Here is a 23,390-nt window from a genome sequence, read left to right as displayed (position 1 = left end):
TGTAGCCTTGAGGTCATCAGTTTCCAAGGATCTTTGAAGCCACTTTCCTTCTTTCTTCTATTCAGTTCCTTTATCTCCTATTCCTTCTTCCCATACCAGCTGTTATTAGACTATTATCACTTAATGTCATTTATTATCATCATACTCCTAGTACCTACCAGAGTTCCTGGCATAAAACCCCCCAGTGCCGTCGAGTTGATTCCGACTCATAGCGACCCTATAGTACAGAGTAGAACTGCCCCATAGAGTTTCCAAGGAGCGCCTGGCAGATTCGAACCACCGACCATTTGGTTAGCAGCCGTAGCACTTAACCACTACGCCACCAGGGTTTACCAGAGTTCCTGGCATAGTAGATGCTTAATAGTTGTTGAATTAATGGCCCTTAATCCTCTTCCCTACATTAAAAGAAAACAAAAACAAAACCAAACCCACTGCCCTCTAGTTGATTCCAACTCATAGCAACCCTGTAGGACAGAGTAGAATTGCCCCATAGGGTTTCCAAGGAGCACCTGGTGGATTAGAACTGCCAACATTTTGGTTAGCAGCTGTAGCTCTTAACCACTATGCCACCAGGGTTTCCTTCCCTCCATTAAACTTTGCCAAATACTCAACCTAAATAGGGTTTCCCCTTATTTGATTGCCTTTTACTCTTACTGCCTGTCAAATATTTGGACAGTTGGTCACATTCCCTGCAGTTCTTTGTTGTACACTGTCGTGCCTGTTCTCTGTTGTGTGTGGAATGATTCCTGGTTGTAAGGCTATTCTCCAAATGAATACTATATACTTGGCACCCCCAAGTAATTGTCAGCCCAGTGCTCCCCACAAAACAAATGCTTATTGCCTCAAATCTGTGGAGGCTGGTGAGGGATGTTTAACCAAGAAACTCCCCACCCATCTTTATTCAGCACCTGCACTGCTTGTTCTGCAATTGCCCATCACCACTTCATTCAAAAGCAGTGATTATTCATTCATGGAGCATTTACTGAGCTTCCACTATGAGAAGTCACTGCACTAGGTGCTCTGGAGACTATACAAAGATGTATAAGACACCCCCTCTGATTTCTATAGCAATTACTGCCTGTATGATTCACGATTCATCCAGCAATTAATTATGCACTGCTTTATGATGTCTCTTACACTGGCTAGAAAGTGTTATTTAAGTTCTGCTGTTATTTCACTTTTTACTTGTAAATGTCTTCATTTCTTTGTTCATTAAACAGTTATGGGATATCTATGATGTGATAAGCGCTATCCCAGCAGCTAGGCAGATATAAAGATAATTATGACATAGTGCTTCAAATGCTATTGGAATCCTGAAGAAGGGATGCTTAACTACCCAAGGGAATCATGCAAAGGTTTCACTGAAGAGGTAGTAATTCAGCTAGGCCTGAAAAGTTGATATCTAGTGATCAAGGTGAAGCAGGGCAGTCTAGGCAAAGGGAACAGCAAGAGTAAAGTTGTAGAGGTGCAGAAGAGCATGGTGTGTTTGGGAAATACACGGGTGAAGCTAGAGCACGGGAATTGGTGGGAGGTAAATTTGGGGAGACAAATTGGGGTCTGAATCAGCAGGTGCATTTATAACAGGCTAGGGAATTTGGACTTTATCCTTTAGCAAGAAAAATACATATTTTTTCAAATTACATATGTAGCACATGCAGACTGCAAAAAACATTCAAACACAGATGTGTACAAAGTAGAAAGTTAACCACTATTAATGGTTTGAGTCATAATATTTCAGATTATTTTCTACAGGAAGACTAACATTGCCATTCAGAATGAAGTTATACTCTAATTTTTTCAACTTTTTTTTTTTTAATTTAGAACTATCTCTTGGATGTCATTCCATGCCTGTACATATAGATCTACTTCATTTTTAAAATGGCTGTATGGTTGGTGGAAACCCTGGTGGGTTGGCAGTTCGAATCTACCACGGCTGCTAACCAAAAAGTTTGGCAGTTCGAATCCACCAGGCACTCCTTGGAAACCCTATGGGGCAGTTCTTCTCTGAACTATAGGGTTGCTATGAGTTGGAATCGACTCAACACCAACAGGATTGATGGATTTTGGTATGGTTGGTAGCCCATTAGCAGTAAAGCGACATGTTCTGTAACCAGACTGCCTGGGTCTGGTCTCTCAGCAAGTAACTTGTCCTCTCTGTGCTTCAGTTGCCTCATCTATAAAACGAGCATATTACTAGTACCTATTTGCATAGAGGGTGTAGTCAATTTGATTCCTGTGTGTTCCATCTGACGAGGTCCATGTACATAGCCGCCATTTATATTGGTGAAAGAAGGTATTTGCAATGAAGTCACTGGTCTCGCAAAATTCTATCATTCCATCTCTGGCATCATTTCTATCACCAAGGCCATATTTTCCAACTACTGATCCTTCTTCTTTGTTTCCAACTTTTGCATTCCAATCACCAGTAATTATCAATGCATCTTGATAGCATGTTTGATCAATTTCAGACTGCAGTGGCTGATAAAAGTCTTCTATTTCCTCATCTTTGGCCCTAGTGGTTGGTGCATAAATTTGAGTAACAGTTCTATTAACTGGTCTTCCTTGTAGGCGTATGGATATTATCCTATCACTGACAGCGCTGTACTTCAGGATAGATCTTGAAATGTTCTTTTTGATGAAGAATGCAACACCATTCCTCTTCAAGTTGTCATTCCCAGCATAGTAGACTATATGATTGTCTGATTCAAAATGGCCAATACCAGTTCATTTCAGCTCACTAATGCCTAGGATTTTGATGTTTATGCATTCCATTTCATTTTTGATGGTTTCCAATTTTCCTAGATTCCTACTTCGTACATTCCAGGTTCTGATTATTAATGGATGTTTGCAGCTGTTTCTTCTCATTTTGAGTCATACCAATATCATCAGTCAGAACAAGGCCAGGGGCCAACTGTGGAACAGACCGTCAATTGCTCATATGCAAGTTCAAGCTGAAACTGAAGAAAATCAGAGCAAGTCCACGAGAGCCAAAATATGACCTTGAGTATATCCCACCTGAAATTAGAGACCATCTGAAGAATAGATTTGACACACTGAACATGAGTAACCAAAGACCAGACAAGTTGTGGAATGACATCAAGGACATCATACATGAAAAGACAGGAAAGAAAGAAAAGACCAAGATGGATGTCAGAGGAGACTCTGAAACATGCTCTCAAACATCGAGCAGCTAAAGCAAAAGGAAGAATTGATGAAGTAAAACAACTGAACAGAAGATTTCAAAGGGCAGCTCAAGAAGACAAAGTAGAGTATTACACAGACATGTGCAAAGAGCTGGAGATGGAAAACCAAAAGGGAAGAACACGCTCGACGTTTCTCAAGCTCAAAGGACTGAAGAAAAAATTCAAGCCTCGAGTTGCAATAGTGAAGGATTCTACGGGGAAAATATTAAACGATGCAGGAAGCATCAGAAGAAGATGGAAGGAATACACAGAGTCATTATACCAAAAAGAATTAGTCGATGTTCAGCCATTTCAAGAGGTGGCATATGATCAGGAACCAATGGTACTGAAGGAAGAAGTCCAAGCTGCTCTGAAGGCACTGGCAAAAAACAAGGCTCCAGGAATTGATGGAATATCTACTGAGATGTTTCAACAAACTGATGCAGCGCTGGAGGTGCTCACTCGTCTATGCCAAGAAATATGGGAGACAGCTTCCTGGCCAACTGACTGGAAGAGATCCATATTTATGCTTATTCCCAAGAAATTATGCCGATTCCAACCGAATGTGGAAATTATAGAACAGTATCATTAATATCACACGAGAGCAAAATTTTGCTGAAGATCATTCAAAAATGGCTGCAACAGTATATTGACAGGGAACCGCCAGAAATTCAGACCGGTTTCAGAAGAGGATGTGGAACCAGAGATATCATTGCTGATGTCAGATGGATCCTGGCTGAAAGCAGAGAATACCAGAAGGATGTTTACCTGTGCTTTATTGACTATGCAAAGGCATTTGACTGTGTGGATCATAACAAATTATGGATAACGTTTTGAATAATGGTAATTCCAGAACACTTAATTGTGCTCATGAGGAACCTTTACATAGATCAAGAGGCAGTTGTTCAGACAGAACAAGGGGATACTGATTGGTTTAAAGTCAGGAAAGGTGTGGGTCAGGGTTGTATTCTTTCACCATACCTATTTAATCTGTATGCTGAGGAAATAATGTGAGAAGCAGACCATAAGAAGAAGAATGGGGCATCAGGATTGGAAGAAGACTCATTAACAACCTGCGTTATGCAGATGACACAACCTCGCTTGCTGAAAGTGAAAAGGACGTGAAGCACTGACTAATGAAGATCAAGGACCACAGCCTTCAGTATGGATTGTACCTCAACATAAAGAAAACAAAAATCCTCACAACTGGACCAATGAGCAACATCATGATAAACAGAGAAAAGATTGATGTTGTCAAGGATTTCATTTTACTTGGATCCACAGTCAACAGCCATGGAAGCAGCAGTCAAGAAATCAAAAGATGCATTGCATTGGGCAAATCTTCTGCAAAGGACCACTTTAAAGTGTTGAAGAGCAAAGATGTCACCTTGGAGACTAAGGTGCGCCTGACCCAAGCCATGGTATTTTCAATCGCATCGTATGCACGTCAAAGCTGGACAATGAATAAGGAAGACTGAAGAAGAATTGACACCTTTGAATTGTGGTGTTGGCAAAGAATATTGAATATACCATGGACTGCCAAAAGAACGAACAAATCTGTCTTAGAAGTAGTACAACCAAAATGCTCCTTAGAAACAAGGATAAGGAGATTGTGTCTTACATACTTTGAACATGTTGTCAGGAGGGATCAGTCCCTGGAGAAGGACATCATGTTTGGCAAAGTACAGGGTCAGCGGAAAAGAGGAAGACCCTCAACGAGGTGGATCGACACAGTGGCTGCATCAATGAGCTCAAGTATAACAACGATTATAAGGATGGAGCAGGACTGGGCAGTGTTTCTTTCTGTTGTGCATAGGGTTGCTATGAGTCGGAACCGACTCCACGGGACCTAACAACGACGGTGAGGGTTAAATGAGTTAATACACGTAAAGGCTCGGCATAGGGCCTGGTAGATGAAAAGCGCTCAGTGTATTTAGCTGTGATTCCATGATTTATTCAACCAATATTCAAGGAGTGTTTTATGCAAGAGAGTGATCTAACTAGGTTTCTTTTTAGAAGGATCCCTCTGGCACATGTTGGAGAGAATTAACAAGAAGGGAAGGAAGATAGGTGGCCAGGATCCTGTTAGAAGACAGTAAGATGTAGAAGATTGGCTGTTACCGGCAGGAAGGAGAGGAAAAATAAACAGTGGAGACATTTTTAAGACACCAAATGCCAGAACTTGTTGAGTACTGATGCCTCACAGGAAAAGACAATCTGAGGACAAGTTCCAGATTTTTGGACTGTGTAGATGGTAATACTATACACATATACTTACTCAACAAATATATTTTGAGTTCCTGCTATGGGTTCATTGAGTTCTGGTGGAGCAGTGGTTAAATGCTCGGCTGCTAACCTAACAGTAAACAGTTCAGCCCACCAGTGGCTGCTCAGGAGAACCGTACAGCAGCGCACTGCCGTAAAGATTTCAGCCTTGGAAACCCTCCGAGGCATTTGTACTGTCCTGTAGGGTCGGTAGGAGTCGGAATCCATGGCAAAGGGTACCCCGGGGTCTGGCACAGTTTTAAGGACAAGAAATATACCAGTGGTCAACAACGCTCTGGACAGCTTACATTGCAAGACATGTTTATGTCTGTAGACGGAGGACCAACGAATAACAAGTAAACGAATGAAGGAACAGGAATGTCTACGTAGCCAGCATTCCTTGATTGAATGGTAGGGGGTCCAATAAGTATTCAGTGACTTTAAAACCCTGATCCAACCCTGTACAAGTTTACCAGTCTCCCATAATGATGATTGTAAGAGCTCGTGATTCATTCACATTGGTAGACGTATGCCTGGAAACGGTTATTTTATCTGATCCCCCAAGCTCAAAAGGAGGCAGGTCAGACGATCAGCCACCATTTTGCAACTAAGGAATATGAGGCCCGGGAAGGTTAAGTGTTTTGGCTACAGTCAGACGACTGGCGCCAGGACGCGGCCCGGAGGCAGCTTCAGCCGAGGTGCCGGCCAGGCTACCAGCGAGGGGCACGAGGCCGAGCCTGCGCGGCGGCCTCTCGAGCGCCCGCTAGGCCGGCCGCACCGCCGTTACCGGAGCCGGGGAGCGGCCCGAGGGCAAGGCTGGCGGCGCGGGGACGGCCGGGCACGGGCCCTCGGCGACCGCGAGCTCGTATCTCCCGGGCTGGGCGCCCGACGGCGGTTGCGGCCCCGCGTCGCGAGGCACTTCCGGCGTGTGCCGGGGTGGCCGGATGACGTGGCTGAGTCAGAGGAAGAGACAGAGAAGGCGTGGGGAGGCGGGGGAGGCGCGGGAGCGGGCGGCGACGGCGGCGGCGGCGCCAGCGCGGAGGAGGCTGCGGCTGGGCCCCGGCCCGGTGCGTCTGTCCGCGCTCCGTGGATGCGAATCGGCCGCAGCGGCGGCGGAGGAGTCGGTGGGCCGGCGCCCAGCCGGTGGGAGTGCGGAGGATGAGGCCGCTGCTGGGCGCTCCCGGCGTGGCGGCGGCCGCTGCGTTGTTGCTGCTGCTGCTGCCCCGGGCCCGGGCGGACGAGCACGAGCACACGGTGAGAGGCGCTCTGGCCGGCGCGGCTGCCCCCGGCCAGCTGCCCCAGCTCGCTGCCCCCGCAGGCCCGGCGCGGCCTGGAGCCCAGTCGGCCCGGACGAGCCCTGCGGCCGTCCGAGGGCTTCTTCCGGTTGGGCCTGGCGGAGCAGGAGCCCTGGGCGCGGGGAGGAGGCCTTTCCGTGCGCTGCCAGGACAGGGCAGGCTCTCTGAGTGCCTGGGCCTCTTCCCCATACCTGGCCCTAAATGGCGCCCTATCCCTGGGTCTGGGGACTCTGGGGGCCGAGGAAGGAGCCAGGTGCGGGTCGGGGTTCACTTCGCTGCGGGAGTCGGGGCGGCAGGCAGGCCAGGCTCGGGCTGGTGCCCTCCAGGGAAGGGGGCTGCGCCTCTGGCTCCTGGGGGCTACGACACAGCAGAAGATGGATGCATCACGATTACCCGTCGTACACTAACCAGGAAATATCCGCCGGTTTATGGTACTCACCGCCTCCCTCCCCGCTCCACCACCCGGATTAAAACCGTGGCGTAGTTTAAACAGCATTAATAAACTTGGGGGTGAAGAGCAGTTTACACGTGTACACGCACCCAGCCTGCACGCATCCAGTTCTGAAGCCTGCCTTGTAACTTTCTCCTCACCCTCTTCGAGCCCCCAGATGAGACACTCTTACCAGTGGTCTCAAAGGCAACTTCTGACAGTAAAGGGTCTTGAGTTTCCCCGTCTTTATGTAAGGACCAGGAACAGCCCCTTCTGCATTTGGCCTGGAAGTGATTGGAGGTTTATTTAATTGGCATTTTTACATCAAAGCATGGATGTTAAGGACTCTCCAAGTGACTTCCACTTAGGGCTGTAACTCGGTTTTGAGAATGGTAGATGTGAGCAAGGCAGGGAAGTCGTGTTCGTTGTGAGGTTGCTGGACAAGTACGTAATTACTTAATACCTTTAGCTATTAATTCCATTGTTTAGTTGCCGTATTGTTTTGTCACGCATGAGAGGTTGTCTGTGTACTAAATCTGAAAGATTTGGGGAGTCTTCTGTCATTGCTGATTAAGTGAAGAAATGAAGCAGTCGTTCTTAATTCACTAAATGGACCCTACTTAGATTTTATTTGTAATGAGCAAGGATTCTTTTCGATAGTCCCTAGGTCAGCTGGCCTCTCATGTTAGCAAAAAGAAAAAAAAAAAAAGCTTCAAACTTTTGGCCATTTTTACTGTCAGTCACAGCCAAACGCACTGCTTACCTGTGTATTTTTTAGAGACCCAAACCCTGCAACCTGTTTTTGTGCTGTATTGTCACTTTTTAAGATAATTTTGTTAAGCGATTAAGCAGTTAAATTAAAATACTTCCTGTTGTTTCTTCTGTCAGGTAACTTGTCTCAGTGTAAGAATTGTTGTTTCATATAGTGTACAGGGGCCATATATAGATTGAGGTCGTTGATTATTTTTGAATTTTTGGCAGGCATCCTTTTGGTTACTGGGATTGTTGCTAAGATTTTTCCAGTTTATTGAACACTCAAGAAAAGTTACCATGGAAAAGTCAGAACTCTCTCTTAATCATAGTTCCGCCATACAGGCATGCAAGCTTGAGCAGCATTTTACTTTTTAATTTTGTGTTTTATAGTGCTATAAATACAGAAAATTATTAACAATTAAAATTTCATAAATTGGAGATACATAAGATGGCGCAGGACCAGGCAGTGTTACATTCAGTTGTATATAGGGTCACTGTAAGTTGGGACCAACTCGACAGCACCTAACAACAGTGACAAAGGCCTGAGAATAATTTACAAACTTAAAATATAAATACCAATTTCAGTGAAATTTTATTGCCGGGAACATTTTATTTTTTGTGCCAGTCATTGAATATAAAATATTTGTTAAAAGGTTGTTATGGACTGCCACAAGAGAATGCAGCATTATAGATGGTTCCTGGAAAAAAAATCTCGAATCCATAACATTTCATTTCAGTCATCTGTCTGCATTTAACTGCTCTCACTTGGTTATCCATTATTAAAAGAGCAAAAAAGTTAGAGGGAGATTAGTAATAAGTCATAAGTTACGGGTGTCATTAAGGTGATTTTTTTTAATATTATCCAAAATCTTTTACTTTTTCCAAGTTTCTTGAAAATTAGGCATAACAATGCTGGATAGTCAAGTGAATTTTTTCTTTTTTCACTAACAAGGCCGGAATAACCAGTGAAGAGCAAATGATACTGGGGCAGGGCGAGGAGGTGGGGCCACAGAATTGCCTAGGGATGATTGCTGAGCTTAGAGTAAGTGTTTAATAAATACTTGTGGAATTGAATTGTTAGTTACAGGACAGTTTTCAGAAGCTCAAATTTGCCTTTTGGATTAACTTTCTGTGAAAACTGTTCCGGGTAAAAATAATAGCTGATATAGTTCTTGTGGCATTTAGCATGTGCTAGAGACATGTTAACTGATATTTTAAGCATATATTAATAACTGTGAGGTGGGTGGTATTATGCCTTTTTTTAAAATGAAGGAACTGAGGACAGAGAGGTTAAGTAACTTACCTGAGGCCACCCAGGTAGGAAATGTAGAGGTGGGATTTAAACCCTGGCATTGTGTAAGTCAGCCTGTATGCTCTGTATAGCCCTTTATCCTGGAAGTAGAACAGTAAAGCACTTGGTATTAAATTGACTAGTTCTTTGTATTGATAGTATTTTTTAAGTGCTTAAATGTTTGGCTAAGTCCAGCTCCATAGTGGGCAGTTACTGAGGAGATGTTGGAGTTAGCATTAAGGAGGAATAGAGCCAACTTCATGGTCGTGCAACCTGTGCAGTCACACAGGATCCTGCTTTCAGAAGGGTCCGGTCCGGTGCTTGGTATATTTGCTCTGCTGCCGCTGTCTTGAATTTCTTAATAATTTTGAACTAGGGATTCTGCATTTTCATTTGTACTATGCCCTGCAAATTATTCAGGTGGTCCTGAGAAGGGGCAGCTACCTTATGCAGTTCCACTTTCTCTTACTTGACCTAATGAGTTAGGATTCAGTTTGCCATTTGACCCGTGGGGTAATTTTTAACGTGATTTTTGTTTATCCAAAGCTCTTACAATTCTCAGAAGAGTGATGTGGACTTCTAGAATATATACACATTTAGGATATATAGAGATGTGTTCCTGTCAATTTTTGTAAGTTGAATCATATGTGGGTTATAGGACGTATTGTTGGAAAAATAATGAAGGAATACTTTCATGAAAGAAGGACTCTTAATAGGTGATTGAAGGGTCATAAAAAGGGCGCTCTAAAATGAGAGGTGTTTAGGGTGTGGTTTAACTTACTTGGTTTTCTGAAACTGGAAGTACGTGGAAGCATGTAGTGTTAGATTATCACATCTACTAAAATCCCAAAAAACTGCATTAAAAACTATTTCAGATTGAGAATCAGAGTTTTAGAACTGGAAATTTTAATTTAACCCTGTCATTTTTTTAATGGCCAGCAGAGGCTCAGTGACTGGCCCAAGGCCCCAGAGAGAATGTGAGTTTCCTGATCCTTAGTTTTTCCTTTTTCTACCCATCTTGTACATACAGTTTCTACAGTAATACTGTATAAAGATGTCAGTGTCAAAACAATGATCAAGGGCACAGGAATCTGAAAGCATTTTATGGCTTACACTGTAACCTTGAATCTTTATGCATGGTTTCCCCCACAAGCTCACAAAGTCAACTTTTTTTGTTGTTCTCCCACATACCCAGATGCTGTGCTTGGCACAAGTGCTATTTAATCAGTGCTTATAGGGTTGCTATGAGTCAGAATGGAGTCGACGGCAGTGGGTTTGGGTTTTTGGTTTTGTCGAGTGACTTGAGGAATAAGAATATGCAGTGCTGGAAGTGTGAAAGCTTAAGCACAGTGAACAAACCCAGACCGTTGCTTGTTTAAGATGTGTGCGAGTCTTGGGGAGGGTTGTTAAGATTCATTTGTGAGTTGTACCTGTGGTATCTTTGGAACTTCTAATGTCTAAAGACCCAATCTATGCCTAGCCTGCTCTCAGCCTCTGCTGTGAATACTTTGTTTTTATTACACCACTGAGTGACTTCAGAAATATTTTTGTTTGCTTTACTTTGCCAAATGGCAGCTTTTTTGTTTTTTTGCCTTTGTCTCTGTTAGGAGTATAAAAAAAAAAACTCTTAAAACTTACTTGAAGGTTTATAAAGAGAATAAACTTTATTATAAGGGAACTTCTGAGTGCTCTAATATAGATCTGGTTTTTAGGAAATGCCATAAAATTCCCTGTCTTGTTTGCAGGTATACTCTGTGGCAGGCTAAAAGTTTATTCAGGTACAAAGTTATTTTGAGATAGAGTAGTTATCTCTAGACAGTATCTAAAAATAGACTTATAATGTATTTGTACATGAGAATTCTGGAAATATAATATGTGTTTTAAATAAATAATTAAAAGGCATTGAAATTATGATTTCTAAAATATTTTCAGAGCTGAATTTTGCTGTTTTTGATATATATTTTAAAGTAAATAGGTATCTCTCCCCCTCCCCGTGAAAATGAAAGATGACCTTTGGGTGCTTATTCTGAGCCCTCTAGTCCTTTGTTTGGCTATGTCAGTTCTGATTTCTTTATTCAGATTTAATATGAGTATGTCGGTAACGTTACCCCCTGAAGCGTGCCTCCTGAGAAGAGCTAATTCATGACCGTTGCCAAGGGGGAAAACTTGTATTCCTCCTTTCCCGGCCCATATACAGAATACTTAAATAAGAGAGATCTAACACCGGAGGCTTCTTGAGAAGAAAGGTCATTGCTCTTGCGAGTAGAGCACAAGTAGCTTCTTAGGAAGGTTTTGTTCTTAGGGCAGACTAAAGGCACAAATGGAAAAGTTGTTTGGTATTTAGTACCCTTTTTAGCTGCTTTGTGCAGTTGCATTTTTTTTGTATTTTCTTGATTTAGTTTTTGCTCTTTTGTTAATGAAGCTGACTTTGTTGGTATTAGCTGCCATCGAGTTGGCCCCTGACTCCTGGCGACCTCATGCACAATGGAATGAAATGCTGCCTGGTTCATGAATGGTTGTGGATTGGGCCTTTAGGATTTATAAGGTTTTCATTGGCTGATTTTCAGAAGTTGATTGCCAGGCCTTTCTTTTTAGTCTGTCTTCTTCTGGAAACTCTTCCGAAACCTGGTTCAGCATCACAGCAACACATAAGCCTCCAATGACATGAAGCCAACTAGAGGTTAGCAAAAGTGTAGTCCTAAATTTGTAAATTCAATACTGACTAGTTACATGATCTTAGACAGATTATTTAACTTCTCTGTTCTTTTGATTCGTTTTCTTAATCTGTAAAATGGGCGGGGGGGGGGGGTGGCAGTTCTACTCTGTCCTGTAGGGTCGCTATGAGTAGAAATCAACTCGACAGCAACAGGTTTGGTTTGGTTTTTTAATCTCGTAGACTTTTGTGAGGACTAAATGTTCATATAAAGGCCTGACAGTTGTGCTTATTAAATGTTAGCTAATGTTAATATTACAAAAGATGGTAAAATCATGCCACGTTAGGGGTTGGTCAGGGAAGGTGTCACATAGAAAGGAAGATTTGAGCGGTTTTGAAGAATAAGTAGAATTTGGCTAGGTGGAGAGAAGGGGAGCATTACAGGTTGTGGGGGTGGCATAAGAAATGAGCAAGAATGGAAAGGAAGACAGTGTTATAAACCATTTTGGCAGTATAACAGGGAAACTTCTGAGAGTTGGAAAATGGGAAAATGAAGAATACAGGTAGCCTGAATAAGCCTCCTCTCATTTGGCCGCTTTCCAGGGGAAGCTTCTGATGGAAGAAATTACTGCCATGCTTAGGTATCCCCTGATCCACTACTGTGCTTCCTTGCCTTTTCCCCTCTCTTATGGTTAAAATGCGGCTAAGTTAGAAAACAACTTTCTCAGTAAGTGTCATTGGCCGACTCGAAGTTTTTCTAGGGAAAATATTTTAAGAGAGCTTGCTGCATGGCGCATATGGTTAAGTGTTCGACCACTAACCAAAAGGTCAATGGCTCGAACCCACCCAGAAGTGCCTCAGAAGAAAGGCCTGGCAATCTGCCTGTGAAAGGTCGCAGCCTTGGAAGCCCTATGGAGCGCAGTTCTGCTTTGCAACACATGGGGTCTCCATGAGTCTGAATCCACTAGACAGCAACTGGTTTGGTTTGGTTTTAGGATTTCCTGGAATGTTTTGAAAGTGAAGTAGATTAGCCTTTCAGCCAAGGGTCTCTAAGTAGTAGATTGGTGGAGAAAAGAACCTTACCTGGCACTCTCTTCCCATAGAAGAGGGGTGCTCAACTTCCCCAGCTTTACTCAGGGACTTTGTCAGCATTTTTATGGAAGTGAAATGTTATTTCTCCTGAAAAAGTTGTTCGAAGCCTTCCTTTTGGTATTTTCTGATTTCAAGATATTTTAAAACACATTCTCTCACTTGAGAAAGAGTTCGTCTTGACCTTGTCTTGGGTGCTTATTCTCAGGGATAATCACAGACTGCAATGCAAAGTAAACATTTTAAGTGTCGCTCTGTTTAGGGGTCAAGTCATTATATTTGCCATGGTCTGTATAACGAGCAGTTTACAAGAAAAGAGACATTATCATTGCCTTAATCTTCACTCTGAACTTTCTCTTTTGCTGTCTGTGTATTTCTAATGATTATTTCAGTACTGTTCTTAGAAGGAATCTTAGCCTATAAAATAGTGTAAATTTGTTACAGTACAGTTTGCATCATGGCATCACAACTCTGCCAGCCCCTTAAAGTGAGTGTTTAAACTGAGTAACTTCAGTGTGTCTGGCTTAGCGCATGCTATTTTATTATTATTTAATTTAGTCCTATGTTTCAGTTTATGTAGAATAAATGAATGTCATATTTTAATATGTACAAATTTTTGTCTATTTTTAGAGGAATATATGTATTAGGATTTATAGAAAAATGGTTTTGTGCTCATGTTCATGAGTTACAAATAAAACATTTCGGTAGACTGTCTCAGCAGGATTAATGGCAAAACCAAAAACCAAACCAAACCCAGTGCCGTCGAGTCGATTCCGACTTATAGCGACCCTATAGGATAGAGTAGAACTGCCCCATAGTTTCCAAGGAGCGCCTGGCGGATTCATATTGATGACCTTTTGGTTAGCAGCTGTAGCACTTAACCACTACGCCACCAGGGTTTCCAGATTAATGGCAAAGTCCTCATTAATAAGCCCTTTTTGTCAATGTTCTAGTCTTATCTGGATGCATTTTGTTTCTTCCCTTTCTCATTTTTCTGAAAGAGTACTATTGCAGTCAGTCAGTTCACATACTTCAAACTTCTTTTACTAAGTTGCTGATAAACCGTGTTTCAGCGTTTATTCATTGTTTTCTCATCATATTAAATACCGGTTGTGTACATTACGCTATGCAGACAGCCTTCCGCCTAGGCAGAAATGGTGAACGGGTTTCAATGCTAATACCAACTCCGGTCAGTTGGTAGTGGCTAGTTTTGAGAATTTTGAGGCTATATCTAGGTTAAGCAGAAAGGAAGTGCTTTGATTGATTAGCGCTGTGCATCTGTAGGTATTGGTTGGAAGAGTAGTGGCCTGCATATATTTGTCAACCCAAAGAATAAAAAGAACAGTTATGAATGGGTATATGTGTCTGTATCAGCTTTCGGACCTTTGATTCATTTCTTCATATGTGAAGATAATCTAGTTGCTTTTCTGAACAGTTTATGATTTTTTTCTATTGTTATTCATCCTGGCACATCTCTGCCAAAGCAGAATTAATCATTCATTTATTGTTGCTATAGTATCCCTTTATTACACGGATTGTAGCGTTAATTTCTTTATTGTTAATCATTTACCTGTCTGACTCCACTTCTTAAAGGGAAGGATAGTATTTTATCAATCTATATCCTTAATACCGAATACAGTGCTTGGTACATGCCTCTTGTTAAAAAATCAGATAGTTTATTTCCTTGATGACCTAAATGATGTCTTATATGAACGTTGGGACATTTATTGCATTTGAAGATGAGGTGACTGTATCTAAGTCTTAGGGTGGTGGTTGTGTGAATTAAAAGGAACAAGCAGATGCTTCGGGTAAGGGCAAACGAATCAGCATTTAGTTCTCTGGAATGCAGGGGTGATTTGGGATTTGAATCTCTACGTCTGAGAAAATGGTAGTACCGTTAGAAAAACAGAGTGGGGGTGGAGGAGGAATAGATTTGAGTGTAATTAATTTGACTTTGGAGATGTTGGATTTTGGTTGAAAGGGAGGACTGGAAAGAAGGATATTTGGTAGGATAGCTTTCTGTATGTGCTCCATAGAACCCTACATTATTGTAATTGCTTGTTCAGTGTCCATCTTCTCCTTAGACTCTATGCTCCAGTAGGGAAGAGAACATGTCTGTCTTGTTCAAAGCTGTACCCTCAGTTACAAACACAGTTGTTGACTCATGGTAGGCACTCAGTAAATAGTTGTTCAGTGAATTTACTGACTTCTATGCTTAAAAAAACTTAAATGCGTACTACATTGTCTTTAGTTTATGTTGCTAATTAGAATAACTAGTTTACCCAGGTAATTACTTTTCATAGAATCATTGAAATTCTTACAGGATTTTAGAAATCTTTGGCAGATTCCCCCAGTTGTACCTTGAAGAGGTGAAGCCTTTTACCCAAAATCATTGGATCACACTTTGGATTTAGCTATGTAGTATTCACACATGAGTAGAGCCATAATTTTTATTAAAAAGCTGTGCACATTGATACATTTCTTTTAGGCTGATGAAGGGGAAGATAGAAGATTGGCTTGAATGAACTGGAGATTTTCATAGTATGCTTTTTTCTTTCTCTTGTTTATTTCTCTCCTGTTTGGTACTTGGACCAGGGCTGTTCAAAAGACTAGAAAGGAGATGAAATTTTATCGTTTTGTTTTGCTTGGCAACATTGGCTTATTGGAGTTTCTAATGATTACAATGAGTTCTGGATAATCTGTTGTTTTTGCTTCCTTCTTGTTGGTTCTAGGTTTGTTGTTGTTGTTAGGTGCTGTTGAGCAGGTTCCAACTCCTGGCGACCCTATGTACAACAGAACGAAACACTGCCCAGTCCTGCGTCATCTTCACAACCATTGTTATGCTTGAGTCGGTTGTTGCAGTCACTATGTGAGTCCATCTTGTTGAGGGTCTTTCTCTTTGTCGCTGGCCCTCTACTTTACCAAGCATTATGGCCTTCTCCAGGGACTGATCCCTCCTGATAACATGTCCAAAGTATGTGAGATAGAGTCTCGCCATTCTTGCTTCTAAGGAGCATCTGGTTGTACTTCTTCCAAGACAGGTTTGTTCGTTTTTTTTGGCAGTCCAGTGTATATTCAGTATTCTTCGCCAACGTCACAATTCAAAGGCGTCGATTCTTCAGTCCTCCTTATTTGTTGTCCAGCTTTTGCATGCATATGAGGCGATTGAAAACACCATGGCTTGGGTCAGGGGCACTTCAGTCTTCATGGTGACATCTTTGCTTTTCAGCAGTTTAAAGAGGTTTTTTGCGGCAGATTTGCCCAATGCAATGCATCTTTCGGTTTCTTGACTGCTGCTTCCATGGCTGTTGATTGTGGATCCAAGTAAAATGAAATCCTTGACAACTTCAGTCTTTTCTCCATTTATCATGATATTGCTTATTGGTCCAGTTGTGAGGGTTTTTGTTTTCTTTATGTTGAGGTGCAATCCGTACTGAAGGCTGTGGTCTTTGATCTTCATCAGTTTACATCATCAGTTCTAGATTTAGCATAGTATAAATATTAATTCTAAACATCCTCTTATGAGCATATCAGACTTTGTTTAAATTCAGTCTTCCATAAAACCTTTGTCAGTTTGGGAAAGATCAATCTGCCTAAGGCCACAATCAGAGGATATACTTTTAAAATTCACAGTTTAATTTTTAATGTGGATATTGATCACCAGATTAAAGAAGGCTTCCAACATTTTATTTTATAGCTTCCCAGAGATAGTACAGACACTTTCGTTTAGAACAAATAACTATTCCCTTAATTTGAATTCTTTTTTTTTTTTAACCTATTCTTATATATATTTTTTTGTTTGTTTCAGTATCAAGATAAAGAGGAAGTTGTCTTATGGATGAATACTGTTGGGCCCTACCATAACCGACAAGAGACGTATAAATACTTTTCACTTCCATTTTGTGTGGGGTCAAAAAAGAGTATCAGTCATTACCATGAAACTCTGGGAGAAGCACTTCAAGGAGTTGAGTTGGAGTTTAGTGGTCTGGATATTAAATTCAAGGGTAAGTAAACCTTAGCAGTCCTTAAATGGATTCTAGACCAAGGTTTCTCAGCCTCAACACAATTAACATTTGGGGCTAGATAATTCTTTGTTGTGGGGGGCTCTCTCTACATTCTAGGATGTACAGCAACATCCCTGGACTCTACCCAGTAGATACCAGTTGTGACAACCAAAAATGTCTCCAAAAAAACCCCCAAAACCAAACTGTTACCGTCGAGTTGATTCCAACTCATAGGGACTCTATAGGACAGAGCAGAACTGTCCCATAGAGTTTCCAGGAAGCGCCTAGTGGATTCAGACTGCTGACCTTTTGGGTAGCAGACATGGCTCTTAGCGCTGTGCCACCAGGGTTTCCAGAATATCTCTCCAGACATTACAGATTGGCCACAGTTGAAAACCACTGCCCTAGATTCTAAAACAGTTGTAATCTGTGAGTTAAGGGTATTACTTTCAGAAGAATACATTAGTAACTAACAAAGGTTTATTTTGACTATTTGTAAGATAACAAAATAATTGTCAATAAAATTATACCTCCCTAACATATTTCTTTCTGGAACATGTTTTCTGTTAAACCCTCTAGTACTTGGATATATATGGCTAGGTAAGGCCCACAAAGATTCATAGTGAAGTAATTTCTGGAGGTGCCAGGCTGTAATGGATGTATGGATACTTAAAAAGTTTGTGCAGAGCCTCAGATTCAAACTTGTACCATTGGCTCACCATGTATTTATCAGTGTGTTAATTTACCCTCTTAATACTTGTAGCATGGTACGGTTTTAAATTTTAAGTCAAAGACTTGTTAAACTTGGGAAAAAATTCTGTTTATTATGCAAGTATCTATTTTATCAGGTTCATTAAGCGTGTTTATACTTTTTTTTCACTTTTCGAAGTTTGTCAGTGAATGTGTTTCCTGCACAGGCATTTTTAACCTGGTAGGGAGAAGCTTGATTAATTGAATTTCTGCAGGATCTTTGATGAGGTGCCTTGATTTTGAATAGAGCCTAGATCTTGTAATCAGGAGTTTTGAATTTTAATCCCATTTCTTTTACTGTACTGATTTTAGTAAAGTCATTTACTACAATTACGACTTCATTGTCTTCAGGTGTAAAATGAATAGTAACTGACTTCTGGTATTTTTAGCAAGTTGGGTGGGTGTGAAACAAGATATCTAAAAGGTAATGTCACTTTAACTTTGATTTAGTTAAATATTATTCTTGTTTTCAGAATTTTTGTTGATGAAAACAGGTATATGTCTTTGTGATCTCTCCTCTTTGCTCCGTATTCCCTGGTGTTTAATTATAAAATTAGGTTGTAAATGTAAACCACAGAGGTATGGTCTATAATTTTATGGATCATTGTAAATATGTCCTGAGGCTTGTGTTTTAATTGAATCATTTAATCACAAATAAGGTGAAAACTTAGACTAGGATATGTGATCTTTGAGAACCTCAATACTTACTTTTATTGACTTAATTTCCTCTTTTCCATATTTGGTGCACATTTCTTTGTCTTTAAAGAGGAGCCAGAGAGAGAATAGGCAAAAACCTACTTTGTAGCTTTGGACAGCTGTCATCAATTTTTGAAATCCTCACCCTCATTTACTCAATGATTCTGCTCTCTTAACTTTTCTTTCATTATTTTGGAGGCTGAGATGGTGAGATTATTTGAATAGAGGGAGATGGATATAAAGGTGGGATTTATTTTCTTTTAGACTAGGCACCTTTAGATTAAAGGGAGAAAAGCTGGCCAGCTGTTATTCCCCTGGAAGTTGGCGATTCCTTGGGATCTTGTGAGCATATATCACCTTCAGCACACACACACACACACAAAAACCAAAACCGAACCCATTGCTGTCGAGTTGATTCTGACTCATAGTGACCCAATAGGAGAGAGTAGAACTGCCCCATACAGTTTTCAAGGAGCACCTGGTGAATTTGAACTGCCGACCTTTTGGTTAGCAGCTGTAGTTCTTAACCACTATGCCACCAGGGTTTCCACCTCCAGCACAGATGCTGCTAAATTAAATAGTCCAGGTGAAATTGTAATTGTAATTGCAATTGATTTCTCTTTCCCCTCTAGTCCTTTGCTTACCCTCTTCAACAGTAAAGTTGATATGTTTTGAAAAAAGTGTTTTAGGAGGCTTCCTAGTTGTTACTTACAGAATCATAGAATTTTAACGATAGAGTGCACCTTAGAGATTGTGTCACCCAGTTCCCTCTATCGGAGGCCTAAAGATGAAGTGAGTTGCCTAAGGTTTATCATAGAATACTAATAAAATAGTGGAAATGAGAACATTCTGTTTTTGTGTGAACTGTAGAAATAAGTATATTGTTAATCTTTCATCCTTTTAATTTTTAGTTTTGAAGGTTCTTCTGAAGGCACATTCAGATAAGAAAATAAAATTTTAGAAATATTGTGAAATCAGAAAAAAACTATATATACTCATGCATAATTTTTTTTTAACCTAGTAGGCTAAAAGGATTAGCATTGTCTTGTAAAATGAGAGTCACTAAATAGACTATTATAAGGAACTAATGATAGTCTAATGTAGGATGCCTGTCACTTAAGATTTTATGTACCACTTTCTTTTTTCTTCTACATAGTCTTGTATACTACCACTAGACAGAATGCTAAATTGAGGCCAGGTAGAGGAAATACATTAAAAGGGGGCAGAACCACCCAAGCGTCCATCAGCAGATGAAGAGATAAACAAAATGTGATATAAATGGAATATTATTCATCCATAAAGAGAAACGAAGTTCTGATGCATGTTTCGTGTAACATGGATGAACCTTGAAAACATTATACTAAGTGAAATAAGTCAGGTACAAAAGGACAAATATATGATCCCACCTGTATGCAGTATCGATGGCACTGGGTTTGGTTTGTTTGTGGTATATGCGGTATCTAGAGTAGGCAAATGCATAGAAACCAAAGTTTATTAGTGGTTACCAGGGGCTGGGGGAAGGAGGAGTTACTGCTTAAGGGGCACTAAGCTTCTGCTGGGGGAGGTGAAAAACTTTTGGAAATAGATAGGGGCGATGGTTGCACAACACGAGGAGTATAATTAATGTCACTGAATTGTACACTTAAAAATGGTTAAAATGGCAAATTTTTTGTTAGATATGTTTTACCACAATAAATTTAAAAAGAAAAGGGGCAGAGGGAACAGAGAAGAGCAGATTTAAATTAGGCACCTTTTAGCTGAGCCCGAATTCATTACTCTCTAGTATTGGAGGATATCTCTTGGAACCTTGCCCACATGGAGTAGAAAGAACATATATGCTTTAGGGTCGGAGAGACTTGCCGCATCCCAGCTCTGCCTCTGCCTAACTGTATGATTGTGAGCAAATTATTTAACCTCAGTTTCATTTCCCTCATCTGTGAATTGTGGCAAATAGTATCCACTTGGTAAAATCATTGTCGAGTTTAAATGAAATAATACATGTAGAACATTTATCAAAGTTCCTAATACATGGTTTGCATTCAAGAAATGGTAGTTGCTATGAATACTGATAGCATATAGTGTAGATGTGCAGTTCCAACTTGATTTTGCATTAGCAATTATGAAATGTTAAATTCGTTTCTTGATTACAGGATTTAATTTATTCCCAAGCTGCTGTGCTAGCCTGTTAGTTCTGCTAGGGCAGGAACGGTAGCTCTCTTATTTACCACTGCAGCCTTAGCTCTTAAGATGTTGTTGTTAGCTGCTGTCGAGTGGGCCCCTGACTCATGGCAACCCCATGCACAATGGAACAAAGTGCTGCGTTCCTATTGAGTGAATCTGACTATTGTGATCTATAAGGTTTTTATTGGCTCATTTTTGGAAAGTAGATCACCAGGCCTTTCTTCCTAGTCCATCTTAGTCTGGAAGTTCTGCTGAAACCCGTTCAGCATTATAGCAACACAAAAGACTCCACTGACAGACAGGTGGTGGCTACCCATGAAGTATATTGGCTGGGAATCAAACCCAGGTCTCCTGGATGGAAGGTGAGAATTCTACCACGGAACCATCAATGTCCCCATTAAGACATAGAAAGCTCCTAATAAACTGTCGAGCATCCCGGTCGTCTGTGCCTCCTTGTCCTTAAGATAATTCGTAGTTCATTGTTACCTTTAGATGATCTGCAATAGTAATTCTCAGCCAGGGGAGGGCACTGCTCACCCTCCATTCCCCCATTTGAGAATTCTTGCAGTGTTACGAAGCATGTTAATCACTGAAAAATCACTGGCTTCTACAGGATTCTTTCCTCCCTTTTTTTTTTTTTTAATCTCCCCTTGAATTTTCTCATCCTTGAATATCCCAGCTTAACTGAGGGATGAAATTGTTTCACCAGTATTTTCTGTACTTTCTAGAGTAACATGTAAGTTGAGAGTACTGCAGATGTAGAGAAAAGCCAAAGGCTGCTTTTAGTTTTAGTTCTCAATGATTCTGAGCCTTGGCTATTTTCATCCTTAAAATAAGCTTATGAGGTTTATTAGTCCTATTTTTCGGATGAGGAAATTGGGGCACCAAGAGATTGTATAACTTATCGAAGGACACCCAGCTGGAAGGTGACAGAGTGAGAATACTAACCCAGGCAGCTGAACTGTAGGGCTCGAACTTTTTATCTCTGTAATATTTCCCGCTAAACTTCTGCCTTGGTGGCATAGGCCTGAATGCCAAAGGGTAGGGGGTCGGGGGTGAGGGGTGAATGGAAGGAGATGGCTCCTATCATTCAGACTGAAGATTTTTACTTAAGGTAATCTCCTCCACTCTGTTTTCAGCCCCTAGCTTCTACTGTTCCCTCCCTGAATCTGGAGTCTCTCTGGTTTAAGCTTTCTAGAAGAGGATACCTCTGATCTGCTGCAGGGGAGGAGTTGAGGGTATTCACCTGGCTGTGTGATGGAACAGGGAGGGACCCGAGCATCCAGCCTCTCTGTATACACATGTTCATACATACTCTGTTAGCCTTACATCTGTCCTCTACCTTATGCTAATTGCAAATCAAATTTGGTAAGCATGGGCTTTTCATGAGACTCATTCAAATCATTGATAATATTGTTCTCTAAATTGATAACTTTTTTGTTTTCTGTTTTCAAATGAATGTATATCCATGTACTTTTCTGAATTTAGTAATAGTATAGGTTCACTGTATAAAATTTAGAAGCTACAGAAAAATATGAAGAAAATAAAAATCACCTGGAGATATAATTACCATTAACATTTGGTATATTTTCTTCCATCCTTCTTTCTGTTCATCCACATTGTTCCAAATTTTTTTAAAAATTGAGGTTGTGATATATATATACACATATATATATATGTCTTTTAATATTTTACACTTACGTAAGTTATGAAAAATTAGTTTTCTGCTTTTTTTCTTACCGTCTTAGGAGCATATCCTCATGTTGTCAGTAACCTCTTAAAACTGTGTCTGTACATCACTATGAGTTGAAATCGACTTGATGGCAGTGGGTTTGGTTTGGTTTTTTGGAAGTAGTATTCTATAACTTTGATATATTGTAATTTCCCACATTTCCTCATTATGAGATACTCTGATTCTATTTTCTTTCTGTTTGTTTGCTGTTAGAAGTAAAAATGCATTTGGCCATCTTTACATGTAAGCATTTTAATGCATCTCTTAATCTTTCATTAGGATAAATTCTTAGAAGTGAAATTATTGAATCAAAGGTTATAAACATTTTTAAGACAGTTCTTGATACATGCTGCCAAAGAGTCATCTAGAAAGAATTGTATAGGTTATATCGCCAGACAGGTTGGCCAGTTAATCAATACTCTCTATGTTCGTGATTGTTTAATTAACTGAATTATGTATTTTTCCAGTGTATGTTTTCGTTTCATTCATTTGGCAGTTATCAAGTGCCTTACTGTGTGCCAGCACTGTGATAGGCTCTGGTTATACAGAGTGGAACCAGGAGCTCTGGTTTTAGGGGTCCGTGAGCTCTCTTAAATTGTATGCTTAATTTTGTATGATTGTGCCTTTTGGGGGGGGAACAGAGACATCACTCATCGGATTCTCAAAGGGCATGTGGCTCAAGGAAACTTGACAACACTGTCAGTGAATATATTAGTTCTTTCAATTCTTAAAGCAACTCTGGGGAGGAGATAGCATAGTGATGGCATAGATAATATCTCTGTTTTATGGCTGAGGGAACTGAGGTTCACCGAGGTTAAAGGACTGGCTTTTATTCACATGGCTAGTAAGTGATAGAGTAGAGCTGGGACTAAAACTCACATTTCCTGTCCGTTTCTGTATATATTTGTCTGTAATGATCTCATACTTTGCCAGGTGTTGCAGAGTAGATTGCTGAATGTGATTTGGCATACTCAGACACAGTGCATTCATTATTTTCAAAGTGGCTCTCTCCTGAGAGCAGTGGTGTTTTAGTTGGACAACAAGGCTCTTCAATTATTTGTGATGTTTG

General features: G+C 40.7%; 1 protein-coding gene across 1 annotated transcript in view; it reads left to right on the top strand.

The window, feature by feature from the left end:
• Window positions 1–6,503: 6,503 nt before the first annotated feature.
• Window positions 6,504–23,390, top strand: part of TM9SF3 (transmembrane 9 superfamily member 3) — a 60,767-nt gene continuing 43,880 nt past the window's right edge. The window contains exons 1-2 of the mRNA XM_049854972.1: window positions 6,504–6,701; window positions 16,767–16,962. Coding sequence (XP_049710929.1) covers window positions 6,606–6,701; window positions 16,767–16,962 — 292 coding nt within the window. The 5' untranslated portion in view covers window positions 6,504–6,605. The remainder of the gene's footprint in view (window positions 6,702–16,766; window positions 16,963–23,390) is intronic.

Source organism: Elephas maximus, chromosome 16, assembly GCF_024166365.1.
Source record: "Elephas maximus indicus isolate mEleMax1 chromosome 16, mEleMax1 primary haplotype, whole genome shotgun sequence".
Lineage (NCBI taxonomy): Eukaryota > Metazoa > Chordata > Mammalia > Proboscidea > Elephantidae > Elephas > Elephas maximus.
The sequence above is the reverse complement of the archived record's forward strand: the minus strand, read 5'-3'. Positions and strand labels throughout refer to the sequence as shown.